This window comes from Pteronotus mesoamericanus, unplaced genomic scaffold (assembly GCF_021234165.1).
Source record: "Pteronotus mesoamericanus isolate MK-2021 breed Mesoamerican mustached bat unplaced genomic scaffold, CSHL_Meso_final scaffold_36, whole genome shotgun sequence".
In the NCBI taxonomy this organism is placed as follows: domain Eukaryota; kingdom Metazoa; phylum Chordata; class Mammalia; order Chiroptera; family Mormoopidae; genus Pteronotus; species Pteronotus mesoamericanus.
This window is the reverse complement of record NW_026555313.1, coordinates 18754765-18779215: the sequence shown is the minus strand read 5'-3', so window position 1 is coordinate 18779215 and position 24451 is coordinate 18754765. Positions and strand designations below refer to the sequence as shown.

Here is a 24451-nt window from a genome sequence, read left to right as displayed (position 1 = left end):
CCCCTCCCCCGGCTGCCTGACCCCTCTGCTGACCCCAGCAGAGTGCCCCTCTGGCAAGCCCTGCCCTGGAGGAGGCTGCCCGCTGCTGCAGGGCTGGGGCAGAGGGCAGCTGCGGCCTGGGCTCAGGAGGGAGGGAAGTGGATGGAGTCAGACCGAGGAGCATTCTCAGGCTGGCCCGGCCAGGGCCCCTTTCTCTCCATGAGATCATATCTGGGTCAAAGAGCATGTAAAGCAGGCAGACCCTGACGGCCACACAAAGCCCATTCAGCCTGGCCCCTATTCACTCACCTCCTCTCCCCCAGAGGCTGCACCACAGCGACCCCAGCGCAGCGCCTAAGCCCCAGCTTTGATGTCCGAGAACAGAAAACGGTGATTAAATGTTGTTTTAAAGAGGGAGTGCTCACTGCCCTCCCATCTGTCAAGAGAAAGCTGAGGCCTGAGTGGGGAGGGGACGTGGGGGAGGGGTGGAGAGGCCTATAGTAGAAGGGAGACCCACGGAGGAGGAGGTGTGAGGCCTGGGGAATGAGTAGGACCCAGAGAAGAAAGGGGATGGATGGATGGATGGATAGCTGGCTGGCTTGGAGGAATGGAGACAGAGGCTCAAAATCAAACCAAATTTAATTTTGGCGGACAGTTTTCCAAGATGAGAAATATGGGGAGAGAAAACAAGAATGTGGGACAGAGACACAAAGGAAAAGACAAAAACAAATAATGAGAGAGGAGACAGGAATGGAGAGAGAAGAAAGATGAGGTGAAAGGAAAAAAGAGAGATGAAGGGAAGGAAAAATTAAAGAGAAGAGAGGAGAAAAGGAAAGACAAGACAGAAAAGCCAGCAGGATTAGAGGGGCTGGGAGTGTGCCCTGATATGCTGCTCCTGGGAAAGGGCTTCCAGGGCGGTAGGCCTAGCCGCAGGTAGTTCTCCACTCAGGGACCCCAGGGCCCTGCAGACCCTGGACCTCAGCCCCTCAGGGACCGAGGAGGCTGAAAGGCTGCTCTTCCAGTCCATGCCCAGCGCAGGCAGGGGAGGCAAAGAACGGGCCTTTCCTCACAGGCTGCCATGTCAACAAGGGTGCTGAGCCATGGCTCCCTGTGACTTCCAGTAACGCAGGTCAGGCTAGCCCTTGAGCCTTGTTTACCACCCTAGGAAGGCCCCTGCAGCCATCAGAGCTGTGCCCCCAGGTATTAGTGAGCAGATGGATTACTTTGGTCAGAGCAGGGCAGGCAGGATGGCTTCGGACAGAGGCACTGAGCCAGCACATCTGGGATTGGGTGGAATTGGTTTTCCAACTCCAGACAACCAGAGCAAAGCCCACATCCACAGTGAGAGGAAAGAAGAAAGGCCTAGAGAGGAAGCCTTGGCCCAGAGACAGGAGAGGAGATGGGAGGGAACGGTGCCCACCGAGGTCTGTGTGAGTGCTGCGTTCTCCTAATGGCGACACTGGGCATGCGCCTCCACCTCCCACCTGTTCCAATCTCCTTTCTCCAGAGTTTGGCTGCCACTGACCCAGGGACCTTAAACTGGGTGGCAGCTTTTTGTTGACTAATTTCTGAAGCTTGCTTAAGCTAAAAAGTTAAAAATGTCTCTATTAATAAATACCAGACAGAAGACAGCCTTGCCTCTGGTTGGAGTCCTGGGAAAACTAATCTAATTTGGCATCAGATTTGGTTACAAGCTCTGACTCTCCTACTTACCAGCTGTGTGATCCCCAGCAAGTAATAACCTAAGGAAACAGATTTTGACTTAGTGGCTAACTAGAATGTCACCCTCCTGAGGGGAGGGGTCCATCTGTTTTGTCCCAGTTGTGTGTCCAAGGCCTCCACCAGTAACTGGTCCAACTTAATGAATACCTGTGTTAAAGGAATAAATGAACCAGTGCCTACTTCATGCATTGTATTGTACCAAGGACCAAATGATAGTACTGTATGTAACACTATCAAACAATTTTTATTGACTTTACGCCCTGGCTGGTATGGCTCAGTAGACTGAATGTTGGCCTGTGATCCAAAAGGTTGCTAGTTCGATTCCCCATCAGGGCACGTGCCTGGGAAGGCCAGGTCCCCAGCAGGGGGTTGTGCAAGAGGCAAACACACACTGATATTTCTCTCCCTCTTTCTCCCTCCTTTCCCCCTTCTCTAAAAAATAAAATCTTTTAAAAATTTTATTGATTTGTATGTGCATGTCCATGTGCATGTGAGAGAGACAGACAGACAGAAGTATCAACCTGCTGTTCCATTTCCCTATGCATTCATTGGTTGATTCTTGTATGTGCCCTGACCGGGGATTGAACCCACAACCTTGGTGTATTAAGATGATACTCTAACTAACCAAGATACCTCGTCAAGGGCCAACACTATTTTTTTTTTAAGACTAGAAAAATACGTCATGGAGTGGGTGTGTGCCTGGTAAATATGGCATAAAAGTAACACATAATAAGGCTGACTGTGTGTAATCCACAGCTTTCTCTTCCCCCTCCCCAGACAGAAATCCCAGTTCCTCTAGGGTGTTCCCCACCCAAGAAAAGGCAGAAGAGACAAACCAGGTTTTAAAAATGGGGACACTTCAAGCCAGAGACAACTGAATTAACTTTATTCTCTTCTAACTGCAGATTCAAGGTATACAACTGAACATTGCTATTTTTCTTATGAGACTTATAAATAAAAATACAAAAAATGTTCACTACAAAAAAATCTACTGTTAGTAGGATGTAAAAAATATTCTCTTTGCTATAGAAGGCACAAACTTCACTTAGTGACACATGGAGAAAAAAACCTGCAGCAGTAAATTCATTTTTACTTTTTTTTTTCTTTTTAAATCTTGTCAGAACACTGAAATTACAAAGAAACGCATCAATCTACACGAAACGAAGGCAGATGCAGAAAGCTGCAATCAGGACCGTACAACTTTGAGGGAATTGCTTGGGGACCAGGACAGATAGGACTGGCAAGCACAACTTGAGGGTCACCGGGCTGTGTCACGGACAGGAGAGGGTGACGGGGGGGGGGGGGGGGGAGAGAAAAAGGAACAAACAGACATGAGAAGGGGGAAGGGGAAGAGGGACAGAGTGGGGAGAGGGGCGAGGGTGTGAGAGAGAGAGAGAGAGAGAGAGAGAGAGAGAGAGAATTTGTACAAAAAAGTAACCAGTAAAATTGAAGAAACAAAATTGGGCAACCTCCTAAAATTAGGCTAAGAGGAGGTGCTGAGGTAGACATGAACTAGAACATCAATTAATTAAAAACACTGTCTGTAATACAGAGCAACCGGACTGGCACTTGTGCTGTCACAACGTAAGACAAGCCACAAAAACAAGTAACAAAACAAAATAAAATACCCAAACCAATAGGCTTAGTTTGCTTGGTCCAGCAGGGCAGCAAGGCCCTCAGTGCTATAATTTACATACATATATATATATATATACTTTTTTTATCTTTATATATATGGGTCGGATGTCAGGGTGCACCACCACAGCTTCTTAACCTTACAAAGATCATGCATAACACTATGTGGACAAATTCTAGGACACACACCAGGAGGCAGGTACCCTGTCTACAAGTGGGACGCCAAGGACTCAGGGAGGCAGCACTGCTGGCTAACAGGCCTGTAGGGCCCATCCCCCTTTTCCCCTCCCCTTCCCCACCAACATCCACCTCCAACCTCCCTGGTCTGTCTCCCACCCCTCTCCCGGCCGGCTCTGCCTTTTCCCTCCACCCATCAGTTTCTCTGTGAAGGGCTAGTCGGGCTTTTTTACCGCCTACTGAAATACCCAGGTAAGTGCCACCATGAAGCTCCAGGAAAGAGGAAACAAGATGGGAGGGGAGAAAAAAAATGTAACATAGGCCCAGGAAAAATGAACAAACAGTCTGATCTTTTCCTGCTTTTCTGTTTTACATCCGGTGCCCCCAGCTTTCACTCTTATTGGGCTTGCAAGGAACTGGCCACAAATCTGCCCCTTGTCCTCCATCACAGGTAGAGTCCAGAGGCCACCCCCACGGCTGCTCACTCCCCTGGAAGGAGGTAACCCAAAGGGCCTTCTCCCTCCCAGGCCTCAACACCCGGCAGGTGGCTGTACCAACAGCATCCTGAAGGGTAGGTACCATACACCTGTGAAAAACTGCAGCAGTTTGTTTTTTTTTCCTAAACATGGAAAACTGGTCAGGCACAAAGATTAAACAAGCCCACATTGCATCCCTGGATTGTACTGAATCACTGGGTCCCCCAGCTTCCCTACCCACCCCGGCACCCCAGATCTACCTTCCTCATATCCGTGGCCTCCTCCAAAGCAGCAATGATAATTACTATTTTATATCTCTCTTGCTATATATATATATCTCACTATATATATATATATAAAAAATCTGTCTATCCTATATACACACATAGGATTTTAATGCTTTGAATGAGTGAAGGAGTGAATAGGGAAAAAGCACATGAGTGAGGAGTAAATGTCACCAAAAGAATCAAGGGACACAGACAGGAGACATTTTGAAATGCTGGATAAGGCAGTAGTGAGTAGGGTTGTCAGCAGTACCACAGCTAAAGGCAGTGGGGTAGCCCAGGGGTCAGATGGCAGGAAGAGGGGAGTAAAACCACTCAGATTTCACCTGCGGGGAGGGCAGCCTCTACCCTCCTCGTCTCCCCAGCCCCTTTTATCCAGACACATCTAAAGCCTCCAGATAATTTCTGACCCTCACCGTGGCCATTAGGCCTGGCCAAGAAGGCCTTGGCAAGGTCAGAATTGTATTTGTGAGTAGGAAGCTGAAAAAGAGGCATGTTGGCCTCTATTCAGGGTGCCTGAGGCTTCATGGGGGCGCAGGGGAGAATAAAGCAAGTATAGATATAAGAAGTCTCCCCTCCAGTATCCTTCAGAAACTGCATCCTGACCTTCTCTCCCGCCTCCCTGCTAGGATTCCCTCAGGGACAGTAGGGACAGACAGGTGCTGATTTAGTACCATCCAATGCTGCAACAGCTGACTACAACAATACTGCATGATTTAACACACAACAGCACACGAATAGTACACACGCATACACACACACAAAGGGGCATCTTCCTGTGGGTGGTGGTAGGTATTTTTTTGTCTTTTTTGTTTTTTTCCTATTCACATTACAAAATGAAAGGGCAAGGTCCTGTAGAACTGACACAGGAACTAACAAACGTTACAAAAATATTACAATTTCTAAAGATTAGCTCAACCCTCTCAGCTTTGATGAGCAGGGGAGGAGACCTGGGCTGCAGGGGAAGGGTCCGGGAACAGGGAGAGGTGTCAGCTAGGTCTACGGAATAGTTTGATTCCCTGACCCCCTTCCCCACCAAAGTTGAGTGACATCTTGCTGTTAAAGTACTGTTTTCTGGGATTTACAGATCCCCTGAGGGCCAGCCAGTCCCCGGTTCTTCCCAGGTCGGGGGAGGAAACAATAGTGCATAATGATTTCTTACAGATGGCTCCTCCCCCTAAAGATTTCACTTTTCACATTATAAACACAACAACTGCTCTAGTCACATATTTCAAGTTTAACTGTTTTTTCCTTTCCAAAGCACTAAGTCATTATTATAATTGCAAAATAGCATCCTCCCTACTTTATCACCCCCAATCAACAGTCTAGCGACACAGTCCCCCCAATTAATATACCCCCAACACAGTTTTTAAGGCCTTCAGATTTGGTGGGCAAGACTGCAGGGCAGGCAGGAGGGATGGGGCCGAGGGATGGGGTGGGGGGCGGTCACAGCAGCACCCATCCCTCTGACTTCCCTATATTCCTCATAACCCTTCTCCCCCAAACCACTTCCCTAAACCACTTTCTTAAAACCTAAGATAAAAACGCAGCCACAACTTTCTCAGAGAGAAAGGAAAGAAAAAATACTTCTACAAATAAAGCATGAGATGAAACAGAGGGCCATCCCACAGTGAACACAAATATTGCAAATGTGCTTTCCCAGAATCAGGGCGGGGAGGCTGGGGAGAAGGGAGCAGAGCAGCAGAACAAGAGGCAGAAAGGGGACAAAAGAACTGGACAAACGTAAGAGGTAGCTTTCAGAAAAACAACACCACCATCCCAAAGCAACAAAACCAAGACCGGCACAGCACACAGCAGCCAGGAAAATAGACCAATTTTGGTAATGATAATGCACACAAAGGTGGGGCCACACAGTCAAAAAGATGTGAGCAACACAGGCCCCCAGACCTGACTGACCCAGCCAATTATCAGAAAGGGGGATCTTGTCCAGAGTGTTGTAGGCTGAACCGATGCTGGCCATGATGAGCTCATGCCCTGGGCAGAGCCAACAGTTACTCCAAAGGTCCCCAATATACCACTCTTCCCCCAAATGCTGCTGACCCGGCCCCCACGTTCAGATCCTGAGCACTCATTCCTTCGGTACAGCTCCTTCCAGTGCTCCGGCAGGGAGGGCCTTGGCCAGCTGACGGGTATTAAACCAACTATTACTTTACACAAGAAACAGAAAAGAACACCCTCCCCATTCCTCCAACCCCCAACCAAAAAAGAGATACAGGGGTTACAAAAGCTCATGAGGTCACAAAAAACTGAGGTAATTCAAGTACAATGTGCTAACAGGGGAACTGGGGACACAGAAAAGAACACAAGGCCAAAGCGCTTTCAACAACTTTTCCTCTTCCTCCTCCCTGTGGAATTGGGGGGAGGGCACTGTGAGCCCAGAATTCTGGGCCACTCTGACCATCTGGGTTTCCCATTGAGCTCACCAGGTCTGGGTGCTTCAAAGGTTGTCAGAGTGACTCCACGGAGCCCTCCCTTGGCCAGTACCCTGACTCCTGGGCAGATGCCCCCTTTTCCAGGTGGGGGGCACCTCTGGAGGACATCCCCGTCCTCCCCTTGGACAACGAGCCCTTTCGCAGATTCCTTCTCCTAGGGACTGAACTCGGAGTGGTGGGGATTTGTGTCTATCTGTGTGGTGGGATCGCATGTATTTAGTTAGGTTTTCCCATCTGGGAAGCAAAAGCAGCTTGGCAAGGAAATCTCGCTCAGGACAGGGCTTTCCAAGAGTGGGCTTTTCTATTGGTTTTGTGTTCTCAGAAGCTAAGGGTGGGAGTGGGGCTCTGGGGTCAGACACAGCTTCCCGACTAGGGAGCTGGCGGAGGAGGGAGACCCTGCCCGATCCACAGGGGCTGGGCACTCCCTGGGCTTGGAGGACAGGGGTCAAGGGGAGGCATGGACAAAGTGCTGGGGGAGGCTCCTGAAGACCATGAGGGGACACCCAGATGGGGAAGAGCAGAGGAACACAATGGATGAACTGAGTGATGGGAAGGGGAGAGCCCTTCCTACTCTAATGCACCCCCCAGCCACCTAGAGCTGCCACTTTGAGTGTCAGCCTGACCCCACCCTCTGGAGGTCCCCCCTTCTGCCCCCAGCCTCCTTCTTCTGAGAGTCAGTGAGAGGACAGGAGGCAGAAACTGTTTGGCTCTGATCAGAACACCCTTCACCTTTTCCCTGGCCTCTATTTCTGGACATAAAAAGAGGGTCTGGGTGGAGGGAAGAGATACACATACCACCATCTGAGCTGAACAAAACCACTTCCACCCCACTCAAAAAAATCAGGTCAACCTCCAGCCAGAAGAGGAGGGTGGAGGCCCCAGGAAGGGGCTGTGGCCAGCCAGGCATCCAAGTCACCTGGAGCCCCAGAGAGAATCCAAGGCTAGACATCTATCACGTTTCCTTTTTCTTCTTTTTTTCCTTATACATATATATATATATATATATTTGTGTGTGTGTGTGTGTGTGTGTGTGCGCGCGCGCGCACAATCCTTCCTTGACTTCATCCTGCTCTAACTCTTCTCTTCTCAATCCCGCTTCTCTGGCCCTGCCTGGCCTGGCTTCACACGTAGCACAGGTAGAGGTAAGTCTTCTCTATCCTCCAGTCAGGCGGGATCTCCTCGGGCTTGTGGCCCTTCATGTGCTTCTGCATGGAGGAGAGGCTGGGGCAGTACTCCGTGCAGATGGTGCACTGGTAGGGCGAGGCGCCATTGTGCGTCCTCAGGTGCTTGATCATGGCCGAGTAGTCCCGGGAGCGCTGGTGACACAGCTTACACTCAAAGGGCTTCTCACCTGTGGAAGGAGGACAGAGGGAGAGGCTGTGAGGGCCTCCACAGGGATGCTCTGGGCCCTCAGTCCACCCGTGGGCTTGCTAGAGATCATCCCTCCAGTGCAGCACTTTCCACAGCGGTAGATGCCATCACCCAACAGGGGAGTCACTAGTCACATAATGGCAGTTGAGTGGCTTGAACTATGGCTAGCATGACTGGGAACTATGTTTTTCATTTTACTTTGCTCTACCTAAATGCCACATGTAGCGAGAGGCTGTGCGTCTGTAGCACAGTTCTAGTCCTCTTAACTCTCCCAGAAGCACAGATCCTTTCTCTCCTAAGGAAGAAAACGGAGGTCTAGAAAAGGGGCTGAAGGCCTATAACTTCCTTGGGGATGGCTCTTCAGCAGTCCTTTCCAGGGGAATGGGGCTACAGATAGTGGGGAGTACAGGTGGGGTGAACCTGAGGAAACCCCGTCCTTCAAACATGCTGCCTCTGGAGCTTGCTAGTCATCACAACCTCTTATTAATCAGCACTGGACCCCGCCTTCCCTCTGGGGCTAAAATGGGGGAGGGAAAGGAAACCTGGGCATGCACAGCTACACACCAGCTGTCACCTGACCTCCCCTCTGTTAGAGTCCCCTGGAGCTGAGCAGAGGGTGTGAGGGAACCTTGTTTCAATACAGTAATTAACTGGCCAGCCATCTCGCTATCAATACTCCTCCATGCAGAGGCCCCAGCAAATAATGAAGTAATGAACAGCCAAAGTGATCTAACTATTGACCTGCTGTTTACAATAGTCACTGCCAATGCATTTAATGATCCACCTGCCAGGTCACATCCCCGACAAGGGGCTAAGGAAGCCCCAGGGCTCTGGGGAATCCTCTGGGTCACTTTAGTGGTCCGCAACAAGCACCCCATCTTCTCATTGTGGCTGATGCAAGAAAGCAGAGCCATGACAACATGTACTGTTCCCTCTGCCCACCCCGCCCCTCCCACAGATGCCCCCTCTCCCCTCCTCTGCAAACGACAGCTCTCTCCCTTCATCGGGGGAGGCTTCCGAGTTTGCCAGATTCCACTACCTTCCACTACCTCTTATCCTCAGAGGAAGTCCTTCTGAATATCTACCCTTCCCCAACCAGCGGTGTGCTGGTGATAAAGTCTGTAACAACTGGTTCCCCCAAAAGCCTGGGTTTGCAGTATTTGCCCATGGCCATGCTATGACTATGCCCACCACGACCAATGTTAAGCAACCAAGGTGATGCCACTGAACTTGCAGCTGGAAAGAGATGTGCAAAATTGGCTTCCACAAGCAGGTGCAGTCCAGCTCCGGCATTCCAGTGCCCTCAACTCTGGCGGTTCTGGATATAACGGGACCACTTCCATTTGTTCTGTCCTCAGACCCCAGGGAAGACAGTAGCTCATATTTCTTTTACATAAGAAGGAACGGGAAGTCCCTTTGAAATGGTAAAACATTGTACACTGACAGGGTTTATTAAATATTTCTGCTTCTCTGATCTCAGAACCTAACTGTAACCCCCAACATAACCTAACTCAATGCCCTCTAATTCTCACTCTAGCCGTCAAATAAAGAACTATCCTGACCTTCACTTTCAGCTGAGTAAACCTAGTTCAGGATTCACGAATAGACATGATTTTGCATGACCTGTGACCTATTGGTATGGCTGCCTGGGGGACTAGTGTGGGCTCATGGAAAGTGGGCCGTGATTGATTAGCAATGCCTTCCTCAGGCTTGCAAGGGGCCAGTGGCACTCAGGCCAACATACTAACCCTTAACAGAACCTGTTCTGCCCTTGGGTTCAGATGTGGGCTTCTCTGGGAAACCATCTGTCCCTCACCCCCACCCAGGTTCCAGTGCCAGCTCAGGTGTCCTCTCTGGCCCTCAGTACCTGTATGCACCCTATAGTGTGTCTCCAGCTGGTGCTTCAGGCTGAACTTCTTGCCGCAGCCATTGCACTCGTAGGGTTTCTCGCCCGTGTGGATGCGTTTGTGGCTCTTGAGTGTGCTTTCATCCCGGAAGCAGCTGCCACAGAACTCACACTCATACGGGTGGTCGCCTGTGGGGACAAGGGGCTTGTTCAGGCCCTTGCTTACCCCCCTGCCCCCACTTTAGGGGATAGCAGGGCACGTTTAGTGCACGAGGAGGATGAGACTGCATTCACCACCTGCAAGAATGACATAAGGATGCCCAGCCTCTGCTGGCCCCCCAGCATAAACAGAGAGTATACATGTTCACACTTGTCTATACTTTACTGTGGTCCAGTGGTCATCCAGGGGTCAAGGGCCAGTCTTAGGAAAAGAGAGCCCATGTGGTTTGGCGATGAACAGCTGTCCCCAGAAAGCAGGCCCCCACAAGGGTAGAGCAGACCTGGAGACTCTGAGACCTCGCCTCTCAGCTTCTGATGACCTTCTCTTTCTTTCCTCCAGTCAGGGGCAAACATCACTCTGGCCTCACAAGCTCACCCTTAAAAAGTCCCTCCAATCTGGGGAACAATAAGAACATTATTCCCCAAGTGCCTGCTGCTCTCTCCCGCTTCCAGTTTTACACAGCTGTTCTCTCTACTTGATTTCTTTGTCTCTTCCCAGCAAGCTCCTAGTCATCCTTCAAGACCCAGCTCAAAAATTACCCCATTTTGAAGCATCTCTTTAGTCTTCCAGGCAAAATGAGGTACACTTTCTCCTCTGTCCCCAAAGAGAAAAAAAGTTCAGCATTTTGTTCTTTTAGCAGTAGTATAATTTTTATGACACTTTCTCATTAAAATGGCCCACATCTTTGTTGAGTGCTTACTACTGTACTAAGGACGTCACATGGATCATACCACATAATCACTGCAACAGTATTATAAGAAAGATAGTACTATTATTCTCATTTTACAGATGAGAAAAATGAGATGTTTCGAGATGCTTAAACATGGTCCCCAAGATCAAATAGGCAGTAAGGAGCCGAATCTGGTCTGGCTCCAGAGCCTGGACACTGGAAACGACTCAGATCGCTAACGGATGGGCTATACTGTATCTACTGTCATGCCCCCATGCTTCTCAGTGGAAGCACCTCAAGGATAAAAAGGGAGTTTCATTCATCCCCGTAGCCTCAGTACAAAACATAAGGATGACCCAGAGCAGACACTCAGGAACACTGGGTATATGAAACTTGGGGAGAACTGCATTTCCTCGGCCTGGACTCTGTGCCCATCCGCCTCCTTGCTATGCATTCCAATGTCCCTGGAAGGTGAGCGGTTGGGTTGGGGTGGGGGTTAACCATTTTTCGTTTTGTACCCAAAGAGGGGGCTTTGGGGGATAAAAGGTGAAGACTTCAGCTACTTATTTATTAGAGGAGTGAAGGCACAGACAATAAAGATAGATTGATCACCCCAGACTTTGTTCATGAATATTTAAATATCGCTGATTCGTCTTGTCACTGTAATTACAATTTCTCTGGGCTGCATCTCCAACAACCACAGTTTATGGTAAAGAATGGCCCACTGTATTTCACTTGTCCCCCTGCAGATGTGCGGGGCTGCCAACCGTGTAATGTCCTCTGCATTTCATACATTTTCTTCAGCTGCTGAAGGTTTAAGTCATCCACAATGACCTACGTTTTTTCATTATCCCCATGTCAAACTGCGCTCGTGCCTGGGCATAAATTGTCCTTCTCGTTATAGACTCGCATGCCTGTGCCTTCACTTCCTCTTTAAAATGATATTTTAGTCTCTTCTCTCAGGCTGGTACCCCATGCTCCCCCCTCTTGAATGCAGGCCGCTGTACCCACATAAATTCTCATCTGTTCAGATGGCTCTGAAGGGTTTTTACAGCTCTGTGGGGAGTGGATGCTGGGGTCTGCCCACTGGCGGGCTCTCTCATGGGTGCAAGATTTGCAAGAAGCACTGAGGGCATAGAGGGGTGGAGAGCAGCAATTCCACTGAGGAGTCAGATAGGAAAAAGCTCAGAGAGCAGAGCCTCCTCTCACCAATCCGTGGGGCACTGCCCTGGCTGAGCCACGTCCACTGAGTCCGTCACATGCAGATCTGGGATTCTCAGCACCTGCCTGTCCTCTTGCTGCCAGAGCTGTGCAGACTGGCTGTCTCCAGCCGCCAGCCCCGCCCAACCCAAGGGGAGGAGAGGCCCGCGCAGACCCTGGTCCTAATTAGCTGTGTGTCTGTGCCTGCATGCCACTCTGTACAGACGGCCAGGCACACAGCCCGTCTGACATCCAGCTCCCCCTCCTTACTGAATCAGCAACGATTACGACTTTAATCAAGGATTCAGTATCCTCATTAAGAAATAAATAAATAAATAAATAAATAAATAAAGCAAGCAAGCAAGCAAGCAAGCAAGCAAGCAAGCAAGGCCATGTGAGACTTCAGCCAGAGCCCATAATTAAAATGTACATCAGCAGCCACAGGCTAGGGGGAAACAGCGGCTGTGCCTTTTCCCTCTGGGGGGTGGGGGAGAGCCCTAAGAGTTTAAAAAACAAAGGGTTAAGACAGAGAGGTTTGTTTGATCAGATTCTTATAATTGAATTACAAAGCAGATCACATGTTAAATGAGTTTAAACAGGAAACCGCCAGAGTGAGTCCAGGGGAGGAAAAAAAAAAGAAAAACTTAGAAGAAACATACACGTGCACACACATGTGTGCACGCACACACACAGCTTTTGAAACACGGCAAGTGCCTGGTCCAAAACCCTCACCCTGAGAGTTAATCGTATCAGTGTTGCCACAATGCACACAAAACTGGCTGTGGAACTCAAAATCCAATTTGTGTTATGTTGATTAACTCTGTAGCCTCTTTAATGAGCTTGACATTAAGTGCAGGACAAACGAGACTACTCAGAGCCCCCTCCGGCCTGCCCAGCACACCTGTGACCCCAGCGGTCTGTCTTTACCTGGTGATTTCCCTCCCAACGGCCAGGCCCAGTGTCGCCCTCCCAACGCCAGCCCCACCCCATCGGCTCCTCAGGGCCCTCCATGCAGCACAGCTGAGAGTTTATTACATGATGAGCCATGTGAATCAGGGATCCATCAATGCCAAGAGCACGACTGGACTAACTTACCAAACACAGCTGCCCATGCTAAACACCAGGCCCCAGCAGCCCATGGGCCAAGAACAACAGAATATTAATGAAGCATTGTGTGGGGTGCGCTCAGCCGTATATGGCTTGTGTTACAGAGCCTCGCTGGTGTGGAAATCGATAAGTGTGTGCGCGCGCATAGGTAGGGCACACGTTCCATGTTTCCTAGATTAAGCAACTGCTGCTCCCAAACTATGTCTTCCTTCCCACAGATCTGAGCCATGGCTGACACAGAAGCATGTGACATTTTGATAGCTGAGCTCTGTGAAGGTGGCCTGGGCAGAGCAGGGCATACCCTGGGTAGACTTAGCAGCACTGGGATCATTCAAGTCACAGGAATCCAAGAGATTTGACCCACAGCACCCTCAGAAATTGCTGAAAGTGACTGGTCTTTGATAAGGCTGAATTTGGGGACGTGACGGGGGAGAGGTTGATGGGAAAGTGCATATACCTTCAAAGGATACTTATGAGGCACTATAGAGGAAGTCCTTGTCAGCATTCCGTCCTCCTTTGCCCTTCTGGTCGGGCCCTACTCTTTGGGACCTTCCCCGACCTATGCCAGCAATTCTAACTAGTTCCCAGTAAAACTGGTGATGCTAAGACAATATGCTCCCCTGAATAGAGTGGCATCCAGAAGGGAGAGATCAGGCAGGCTCCCTGGTGGGGATGCTCACTGCTGGCAAGATAGGCCCATTCAGACTATGATAAAGAAAGCCCCTCCCTTGTTCAGCAGAGCCACCCATGAAAGGCCTGGCCTGCATACTTAATCCCTGAGCTGTGACAAGACTCAAAAAGGAAGAGAAAAAATGCCCACCCACCCACCCATCCCTGTCTGCACAGTTTTTTGTGCCCTCTCTAACAGACATGAGTATATACCCTATCATGAGCCCAGATACAGAATCTGTCTGTCTGTCTCCCTGGCCCTGCCCCATCCCTGCCTCTCACCCCAAACCCAGGATAGAATACACAGCAGAGGTACATGCAGACTCAGAAATGGGCAGTCCTTTACCCATGTACTGTCGACAAGGACCCAATTTTGTCTTAGAGAAAAGAAAGAATTTAAGTCATCCATTCCTTTACAAGGAGGCAAGGGGCAGTTGCAAGGAAAAAGTGCCTCTTGACCCTCACGGACAAGTGTCCCATCCCCAAAATCTGCATGTCGGTGTGGTGGCACCTGGCCTAGCCTCGCTGACTCACAACCCCTCTCCTCCCCCGTCATCTGGAACTGGCTAAGTGGGGATATTTCATGGCTCATTGTTTACGCCCCTAAACAAGGTTAAGGCCCCAATATAGAAATTGTGCTTCTGTTACTGTGAAGCAATTAGGACCACTTCTGCAACAGTTCCTTTAAGAGCTTGCGCTGACTTCGGGAACGTATGTCCATGGGACAGGGGCCAGCGAGAGGGAAGGGGTGTGTGGCAGAGAGAAGTTGACACCAAGCAGGTAGATTTTACTCAAAATGAGATTTGGGCCCACCCACCTCAGAATTCTCTGGGAATATTTATTAACAACGTGGAGTCTTGCATATGCAATGTCATATGCAGTATCAAAGTTTCTGAGGTGGGCCCCAAGACTTCATTTCTAATGAGTGCTCTCTCTGTTGAGCACAGAGAGATGGAGAACTCAAGTTCCACATGGTGAGATGGGGAGAACTATCAACATTTACCTGTGCAATGAATCCCCCAACCCAGCCTCACCCTTGAGCAAGAAGGACAGAAGGCTTATTTTGCACAGGACCTCCTGTTTTTGGAGGTAAATCCAGCCATTGGTTCCCAGGGACCCTGATCCACCCATCACCTGGCTGGCCTACCTGTGTGTGAGCGAAGGTGGCGTTTGAGGGCGGTGTGGCTGGGGAAAGTGCGGTTGCACTCACTGCAGATGTAGCTACGCACACCCGCGTGGACCTCCATGTGCTGCTGGAGTGCACTCTGCGCCTGGAAACGCTTCCCACACAGCAGACAGAAGACAGCCATGTCCGTGCCTGTGGGAGACAGGAATGCAGAGACCTCAGGCAGCTGGAACGCAGGGCCATTCTTTACCCATCCAGGCTGGAGCAAGAGCCAGAACCAGGCCTTGGGCTCCCAAGCTCCCATGCTCAGGGGCAAACCCAGAGGCAGCCTAAGACATGCAATGTTGATGGGGCCCCTAGTATATGATCCAGTGGTGGACAAAACCAACTCACTTCTTGTCCTGTGAAACCTAGAGTCTAGTGGTAGAAAGAGAGGTATTCATCCAACACACCACAGCAGCAAATGTGAGGTGGTAACTGTATGGAGTGCTGTGTCAAAGGCATGGTTCTAAAACGGCATGTATCAGACGGACTTTTCAGAGTCTGGGGGAGAAGGTGGGATGTCAGTGTGGTCTCTGTGAGGAATAACAATAACAGAGATAACATCTGCCAGCTATTGTTCTAACATAACTCACTCTACATCCTCACCCTTCAGATAAGAAAAACCAGGCACGGAGAGATGGAGCAACTCATCCAAAGTTCCGTGAGTTCCTAAGCAGCAGAGCTGGGATGCACACCCCCCACTCCGCCCCCGGCAGCCTGGATGCGAGTCCCCTCCTCATGCTAGTTCTTTCGGACCCTATTCTTTTAGCCGTTTCTCCATTCATTAAAGCACACATTCTTAAGGGTCCATTCAATCAACAAGTATTATTTTAGTACTTTCTACACGTAGGACCCTGCTCTCATCACAGATGTCACCTAGCACACTCTGTGAGTGGGGAAGAGTGTTCCTGGAAGAGGAAATAGTAGCTGCAAACACTCAGGCGGGAGAGAAATATGACAGGTTGGAGGATCAGACAGGGAACAGTGCAGCATGGGAGGCAAGCAGAGAGCAGAGGGGAAAGCCAAAGAAGTATGCAGGGCCAGGTCGTGTGGGGTCTTAAAACCATATGAAGAGCTTTAGGTTTCATTCCAAGACCAAAGGACAATTTTCAAGAAAAATTAAGCTGAGTAACATCAGATTTTCATTTAATTCAGTTCAGTCATTCCCTGTGCTGATCTGAAGCGCAGGCAGTTAGGTGGGTACCCTATGGTACCCTTCAAAGACAGGCTGCCATTTTCTGTTTGTGAACCTGCTGTCCAACGCTGCTCTGCAGTCATGGCCTTTCTGGGTACAGCACCACGTGAGGAAGCACCTGAACCTGCTACTTAGGATGGTTTCCATAGCGTGTCAGCTGCCCTAGGAAGCCCGTCTGCTCAACTCTCTTTGCTGGCATCTGTCAACCCAGCCCGGAGATGGGGAAGGGGTAGAGCAGTGGCTGCTCAGTGTGGAATCAGGGAGCTCCTGGAGGAGAGCAGGGTGAAGAGGAGGGCAGCATGAAGAGCCTGACTGCCTCTCTGGTCTACCAGTGGAGATGGCAAGTGGGAGGTCCGTTCTCCCCACCTCAGATCCTTTCATGGCTGGTTTGGGGATGGATCAGTGGGAAGGCAAGACCTCTCACTCCCCCCATTCCTCCAGCCCTCACAGCCGCCTGTGTAGACATCCGTAAGATCATGCTCAATCCATGCTGCCTGCATCCTGGATTAGGGAAGATCGTGCAAGGAGACAGTACAAGAAAGGACACAGTTTTGCTCCTGGACTCAAAGAGCAAAAGAGAAGAAAACTGATACAGGTGCTATGCTAGGTGCTTTATCTATGTTGCTCTCTCATTTAAAACTGGCTACCCTTCAAGATAGCCATTCTCATTCCTCTTTTTACAAAAGGGAAAAAAGGTTAAATGACTTCCATAAGGTCACACAGTGAGAAAGGCAGAACTGAGGTTTGAAAATGCCTAAATCTATCTAGTGTCAGAAACCACACAGCTGGGCCCGTGTCCGTCTCTGGGGCTACCACCCATTGCCTGGGCTTCCCCTGGAAAAGCAAAGTAACACCACAAAGCAAGCGAGCTCCAGTGCATCCAGGCCTCCCTCCGGCAATTCTTAGAGAACCTGAGCTGGAGGAGGGGACTGGCGGCAGAATCCCAGGCTAGCTCTCTGAAGGCTTCCAAACCCCTGGAGGTCAGCAAGATCTCGGGGAGGTGCTGAGGCACTCAGCTCCACTTGATCGAAGAGCGCACCAAGGGGAGGAGTCTATCCAGGCAGAAGCAGGCCAACGGCTAGCAACGAGTCCCCCAAATCCAGTCCGTTCTGGCCAATATGCCAAGGAGTGGAGTCCATCTGCCACATGTTCTGTGACACGGCAGCCCTGGCCGCTTCATTCCAAGGGCCCCCAGCATTGGCCTCCTATCTGCCTGTAACATCACCCCAAAGAGAACCCTGATTAAGCCAGATGTCAAATAGCTGCTTTAAATTGGTAAGATGGACCAGGCTTCCTGGGTAAGGCATGGCCAAGTTGCTTTCATGCATCATTTGAAATTTCCAGGCTGGACGCAGCCTGGGTCAGAGGGAACATGAATGACATTCCCACAGAATACCCTGAGTCTAAAAAGCCGGGCCCACAGGAGCTCTGAGGGTCAGTACCACCTGGCAGGACAGACTGAGACTCCTGTGGCACTCGGCCCCCTTGGCCTTCCCAAGGCCCCTAGAATCTGCCCCCTATGCCACCTGTCCTTCTCTGGATGGCCTGACCCCACTTCAGGGCCATTCAGCTGACTCAATCACTATTACCAAGTGTAGATACTCTGCTAGGTAGCAGAGGATATGCTGAGATCAACTGGAAAAACAGGGTACCAGACTATGGGGGGACACCAAGCCAACAACCAGCCAGAGGGCAAGACAGGATGACTTCAAGAGGCTTTGGAGGAGATTCTGGGAGATTTCTCTCAATGGCTATGAAAAAGGAAGAGTACTGAGAAGCAAAGACTAGGAGGTGGGGCACAGGAGCCAAGCTAAGGAAACATTGCAATCAAATTTCAGAACAGGCTGAGGCAGAGGGCAGGCCCTGAGGAGAGCGATAAGAAGGGACGGTTACTATGGGTCAGATCCCAGAGGGCTGTATTGCCAGGTAGGACAGATTACCCTTCATTCTACAGGCAACACAGTGCCACAAAGAGATGGGGTGTCGACCGGTATGGTATGTGAAGGCAATTATCCTGGGGGCAGCATGTGGTAGTGGCTGGAAGCAGAAAGAGAGCTGATGGCTTTTGTGCTACCACTAGAGGAGGGTGGGAACCAGACTAGGGTAGGAGCTGCAAAGGACAGGAGGAGTCAAAGAATGAAATCCAAGAAGGTGACAGCAGCACCTGGGGTTTGGGCCTGAGCTGGGACGCACCTTACACCTGAAGTCCCAGACAGCTAACTCTGCACCTTGGTGACAGGTTTAAGATTATACAGCCACCACCTAGAAAGAAAATGCAACAAAGTTCCTCCCATGGTCTCTCTCCCCTTCCTGGGACATCTAACAAAGCTCAGGGGCTCTCTCTCTCTCTGGCCACAATACACTGACATAGGCTCAGAGACAAAGACAAGGGGGCTCTGAGGCCCTGCATCCACTCTGTCCATTCTTGTGTTTGGATACTAACAGCTGAAAGAATGGAAAGAGATTTTAAGAAAAAAGAAGGGCTAGAGAGAAGTGGATGAGACACAGGAAAAGCTATCAGTACATGCAAGTTAAAAATGTCAAGACTAGATCTGAGCTATTAGACAATTTGCTATAGTTTCTGCCTAGCTGATTGTCTGCATGTATGATGAGTCAGGGTAGATTCTATTACACTGGGAGATTAAGCAAATAAATGCTAGCTCTGGAAACACATTAAAATGTGGGACTATGAAAATAAAATTATCTAGAAAATTGTATTAGCAATTCATTAGCTGCAGAGAGCTGTGCAGCAGGGCAAGGGGATCCAGCAGTGTCCCAACACTCTGCTCCCTTCCACGCCGGATAACATAACACAAGGGAGAAAAGGGAAGCACAGATATCCTGGCTCTGTCAACTTACTGGCCTTGTGGCCCTCAGCAAGTCACTGAACTTCTCTGGGCCAGAGTATGCCCATCCTTTGCCATACTGCCTGTGGCTGCTGAGAGGATCAAATAAGATACCACGTGAAAAAGCTTTATAGCCATAAAATGGTAGCAGAGCCAGTGTCAGCCCAGATGACACCTTTGTCAGAATTAGAAAATCATGCCTCTCCTCTGGGCAGACAGAGGTCCTCCTCGCCTGGGTGCACAGCTCTAGTGAGCAAAGTGGCTGGATTCCAGCCTCCATCCCCTCTCAGATGAGCACCCGTGTGCAGGGACAATCTGGCCACTGCTCATGGCAGCCCTGCACGATATACAAGCCTAAGCTGTTTTATTGACTCTGGGCTGCTTCTTCCAGGAAGCTGACCCTAGAGAAGGTATCTTGGCTAAGTTACACCATTCAGTACTCAGTGCCAAGAACATCTTCCTCTGAGCTCTCATGATTACAGCACATAAAACCCTGTGTTGCATTTATTTTTGACGTTCAGCTCTGCCTACTAGATTGGAAGCCCTCTAAAGCAAGAACTATTCTCTTTATCTTTCTAGAGCACAGGGCCTGGCAGAGAGTAAGCACTCAATGACTGCCTGGTACATTAAAGAACAAGGAGTTATGGGACAATCACAAAGGGCAGAGGGGTGGGGGAAGTCACAATACAGAGAGACGGATGGGTAGAGCTGGGGAAAGCAAAGACCAAATGCAGCCATTACTGAGAGCTTCCAACAAGACTCTCCTTGGAAATGAGTAATGTGAAGTGGCCCATAGGCAGCTGATCTCTTTAGGGCCCCTCAAGTCTATATGGTAGGCTAGACAGGACTTCCCCATTCTGGTTCCGAGTCAGCTCTGTTGCTCAAAAGTGAAGACCCAGACCGCAGAAGGTCCAGTTTACCACATCACACAATGAGCAGTAAGAAGACCTTGGTCTCGGCCCAGCGGGGTGGCCCATCCTGACCCTGGGTGAGGTAGCTGCTGCCCCTGGCCTCCTTTCTTCATCTAGGAAACCGTGTTCACAGCTACCCTGCCCTTTCCAACACCAACTACAAAGTGCTGTTAGCAACCGACATATGCTTTTGAGTCCATAAACCCTGCGTGTTGTTTTCCATCAATCTATAAATTTCAATGTAAATCATAATTTACATATGTGATTTAGCCTTGGCCCAAGGAAACAATTTACCAGGTCAAAGAATAGCACTTCCTCTGCTCTTCTGAAGAAAGAAGGGGGCTCAGACTGAGGCTGGACTCCAAGAATGTCTGCTGAAGGGAATTAAGACTGGGATGAGGGAATCGGTGTGCCAGGTTGAATGAAGAGTGGTTCCTGGTAACATGGGCAGGGCACGTGCAAATACCCAGGCCCTCTCTACATCAATTCTATGTCTGGAGGTGGTGACCACACCACACCCACCCTCCCACCCCAAGGGCAGCACAGCCAGTGCTGGCTGCACAGTATGTACGACTTAGAGACTCCCAATTTAAAAAGAGTTTAATTCTAGCAAAAAAATGGGAGAAAGCCAAGGCCAGGGTGGAACAGGAGGCAAGGGGAGTAACATAGATCCAGGGCATTTATTTCACCCAGCAAAAATCCTCATGTTTACACCTGTACCATTTCCATACCAATTAGTTCTTTAATAGAAAGGAAGGCACAGGATCAGAGGGGTACACAGCTGGAGATGTTCAGGTGCTACACCTTCTTGGAGCAAGGCTCTTATTATCTCTAGATATAAGCAGTTTCTTAATCAAAAGAGCAGAGGGATCTAAATATACTCCGGCTTTTTTTGGTAAGCAGGCAGTGGTTGCTACGTGTGCATGTGCCAGAGCGTGTGCGTGTCCATGCACGTGGACCACAAATAGGCTTCTCACGTCCAACTCCCCCGACCTCATCCAACAAAGGAAGAGCTGCTTCCCCTGCCACCCTCAGGTTCTTCTCCCCAGAGGGAGAAAATATCAAATTTAGGGGCGTGAGAAAACCCTGATTTACACTGGAACCATCTTCCCCCACCTCATCCCCAAATCCTTCCGCAATATCTTTCCTGAAGGGAAGGGACAGGGAGCTGAAAGGGAGGGACAGGGAGCAGAGAAAAAGGAACCAAACATCCAGCCCATGATATCGGCACAGGTACTCTCCCCTGTTTGGACTCCCCCTGTGCCTTCATCACTGAGGGACTTTTCAAGGGACTCCTGGAGAAAGAACCAAGAGCTCGCCCTCTTGGCATAAGCTGCAGGGCTGTTTGGGACTGGCTTCGGAGCTTCTCACAGAGCTGGCTACATGCACAGTGCGGGCCCAGCCTGCCCAGCCCAAGGGAGAGTCAGCGCCCTGACCTCTGGAGTGATGGCTGCTGGAGAGTGAGAGACAAGTCCCACTGTTTCCTTTACTGCCCACTGCCTCTTTTTCAGGAGAGGCAGAGAAGGCTGAGAAAACACATCTTGGGAGGCTTGCCTCAAACCATGTTAGCTGTAAGCCTGTGCATGGGTGCTTGTCTCCTGCCTACAATCACCTACTGCTCAGTTACATCTTTCCAAAGCAAGCCAGCAGCTAAAACCCTCAACATTTAGCCTTCTTGTCAACTTCAGCTTTTTCAATTCCAATCTCCTTGCCCAACCCTCCCTACCACTCTTTCTTTCTTATCTGCTTAGAATCTTGGAAGGCATACACACACACACACACACACACACACACACACACACTTCCACTTTCACAAGGGAAAGGGGGAATGTTATGGTTTCCTATCGTTATTCCAGGAAGCAGGGAATTCTTAATGAATAACCAAAAAAGGGAGGAGCTGCAACAGCTGATTTAAATTTGTTTTAAAACTAAGCCATAGATGGGTGTGTAATTATATGTTTCAAAGCACATACATGTAGGTGTGTGCATGTGCATGCACGCACACTTCAGTCTCTTGGGGACTGTGGACGAATCCTCAGGCAGCAGCTAGCAATGCTGGCTCCCAGAAAACTGTGTATTTGTTTAGCAGTGAGCTGCAGACACAAGTGCATTTCATTACTCGGCACCTCCAGCTACAGTAAACAAATTTGTCAGCTCACTAGCTCATTAAGGTGCACCCCGGACACGGGGGATTTATTGAGACCTGCACAATAAAAGTAACATGAATAGATTTGTTAATTTTGTCAATCACTCCAACAAACGAGGCAAGAGGGGAAGAAACTAGGGGAGGGGGACAAGAAAAAGGGTGGAAAATAAAGGAAAGGGGGTAAAAAGGAGGGGAAAAGTTGAGTTTGGTTTGCAAGAGAGAGTAAACAGTTAAGATGGAACCATGTCTATGCTTTGCTGCCTTGTTACAAGACCATCTCCCCAGCTCCATAAACTTCTGGCTGGGACACCCCTTTACTTCTGACCAGGACACCCTTTCTAGGATGCACGAGCCCTTGGAAGGAAGGGTGCCAAGGGCAAAATCAATTGCGAGATGCCAAACCAAAGCCTGGTCCCTGGCAAGGCCACAGTGACAGGAACATGCTCCTTGATTCCTCTTGCTCTGCATGGGATGCAGAACTAAGGAATGACAGATGAAAAGCCACACTAGGGAAGCCGCAGGCTCCTCCATGTGAGGAGAGACTAGTTGCCCCTCCTGATACCTCTCACCCCACAGTTCGTCCCGCTCCAGCTTCTGGACTCTTTCAGACATTCCAGAATGAATCCAAACTTCTACCATAAGAGCAAGAAGAGGTAAAAGGACAGGGAGCCCCTATGTGTGTGTTGGAGGGGCTTCAGTGGGAAGTAAATCCGGAGAGGTATGCAGCCCTCTGGTCTGTAACTTTCAAAATGACAGCAGGACTGGGGCAAAGGTCATGAGGTCCAAGGCCTTAAGCACCTCCGCCAGCTGTGGTGGTGCAGCCTGGAGCCTGCAGGACGCCTGCCCGTATAAATCAGCGGTAAGCAGCACCCGCTGGGGGCAAGGACAATGGGCCCACGCGGGGTTGGGAGGCAGGACAATGGGGCCCAGGCAGTGCGCAGGCCCGGAACAAATGTGCCCTGGCACCATGGGGCCCCATTTGTGAAACTAATTGGCCCACGACTGAAAAATTGGACCAACTTCAACAGCCCTGAGAGGAGAGGGGCGACCACAGTCACCTAACCTAGCCCAGCCCTGGGGGAACCTGAAACAGAAGCTTCTCTCAGGTAACACCCATTTGGCAGAGAGAGAGAGAAAAAGGGGGGGGAGAGAGAGAGAGAGAGAGAGAGAGAGAGGTGTGCCTTTGAGATGGACCTGTTTTGAAGAAGAAGGCTAGGCAATGTGGCAGGTGGGCATCATGCCATCTTGAGGGACCCACTTCTCCCAACATTGAGAAAAGAACTACCTTCCTCAGTTTCTCTACACTGCTTATTCTGTAGGAATAAAGTTCGAAGGGGAGAGACAGACACCTTTCTACCCTCTGCATTCCCAAAGCCAAAGGGCTCTCTGCTTCCCTCATTTGGGGATGATAGGTGGGTGAGCAGCAAGGAGAACTGCAAGGGGTTCCTTCCTCAGTCCTGGCATGCCTTCAGCTCTGCCTTTGGCTGTGGTGGGAGGCCTGCAGCTTTCTGCAAGGCTGCATGAGAGCTGGACTGTAAGAAACCAGGGCCCATCTGTCTCTAAATAACTCACCTGGTCCAGGAGGCTCCGGGGCAAAGAACCCCTGAAGTGTGTGGTGGGAGGTCAAGAAGGCATGTGAAAGGAAAGGCCAGGTAATCATCCCGCTGCTGTCCTCTTGCCCTGTCCTTTCCTGTGGCCTTTCACTATAGGCTCCCAGTTGAAGGAGGGTAGAAGAGTGGAAAGCACTGGAGTCTTTAGCCAGAAGACCTGTCTTCAAGTCCTGGCTCAGTGACTAACCTGCTGTGCACTCTTGGGTAAGTTACTACACCTCTCTGAGCCTGAGTTTCCTCACTGGAAAGATAAAGGTGGAAGTAAATGATTCTTAAAGGGTCCCCCCCAACTCTAGCAGTCAATGGTCCTCGGCCTGCTGAAGAGGGTACTAGAAGACTGAAAGGTCCTTTCTCCCATGGAGATGTATTTCAGACAGTTCTCCTTCAAGTCTGTCTCAACAGCCTTCCTTTAGTCAAAGGGAATCTTGAGGTTTCAGTGGGAACCAGTGTCTTAGGCTCAGAGAGGGATAGCCATAGGCAAGGCAAAGAAAAGGTCTAACCTTGACTGAACAATTTGCGAGGGGCCAATTGGGTCTATCATTCCAAACCTTTCTTGGGCAGCCCTATGAGACGGGGATTTTTAGGAACATGGAGGAAGCAAGACCTGAAGAGAACCTGCTACACCCTTTCTCCCGAGGGACCACCAGTTACCTGCTAGCACCTCCAAGAAATGGCCATATACCCAGAACATCAATTCTTAAATCTCTGGAACTGAGGGTACCTGTAAACTTCTCTGTGCTCAGGAGGGGCCTGGCTGATAGAGTGG

General features: G+C 49.9%; 1 protein-coding gene across 9 annotated transcripts in view; it reads right to left on the bottom strand.

Annotated features, from left to right (window-relative positions):
- Window positions 1-432: 432 nt before the first annotated feature.
- The window catches only part of ZBTB16 (zinc finger and BTB domain containing 16), a 191762-nt gene continuing 167743 nt past the window's right edge, over window positions 433-24451 (bottom strand). For 8 of the 9 annotated variants that reach the window (XM_054592243.1, XM_054592245.1, XM_054592242.1 and 5 more), the window contains exons 5-7: window positions 14957-15127; window positions 9965-10132; window positions 434-8077 (exon numbers count right to left, since the gene is read on the bottom strand). In XM_054592243.1, the coding sequence (XP_054448218.1) occupies window positions 7848-8077; window positions 9965-10132; window positions 14957-15127 (569 nt within the window). In that variant the 3' untranslated portion in view covers window positions 434-7847. Of the gene's footprint in view, window positions 8078-9964; window positions 10133-14956; window positions 15128-24451 lie in introns of all 9 variants that reach the window. The other variant, XM_054592251.1, reaches the window with a different exon arrangement.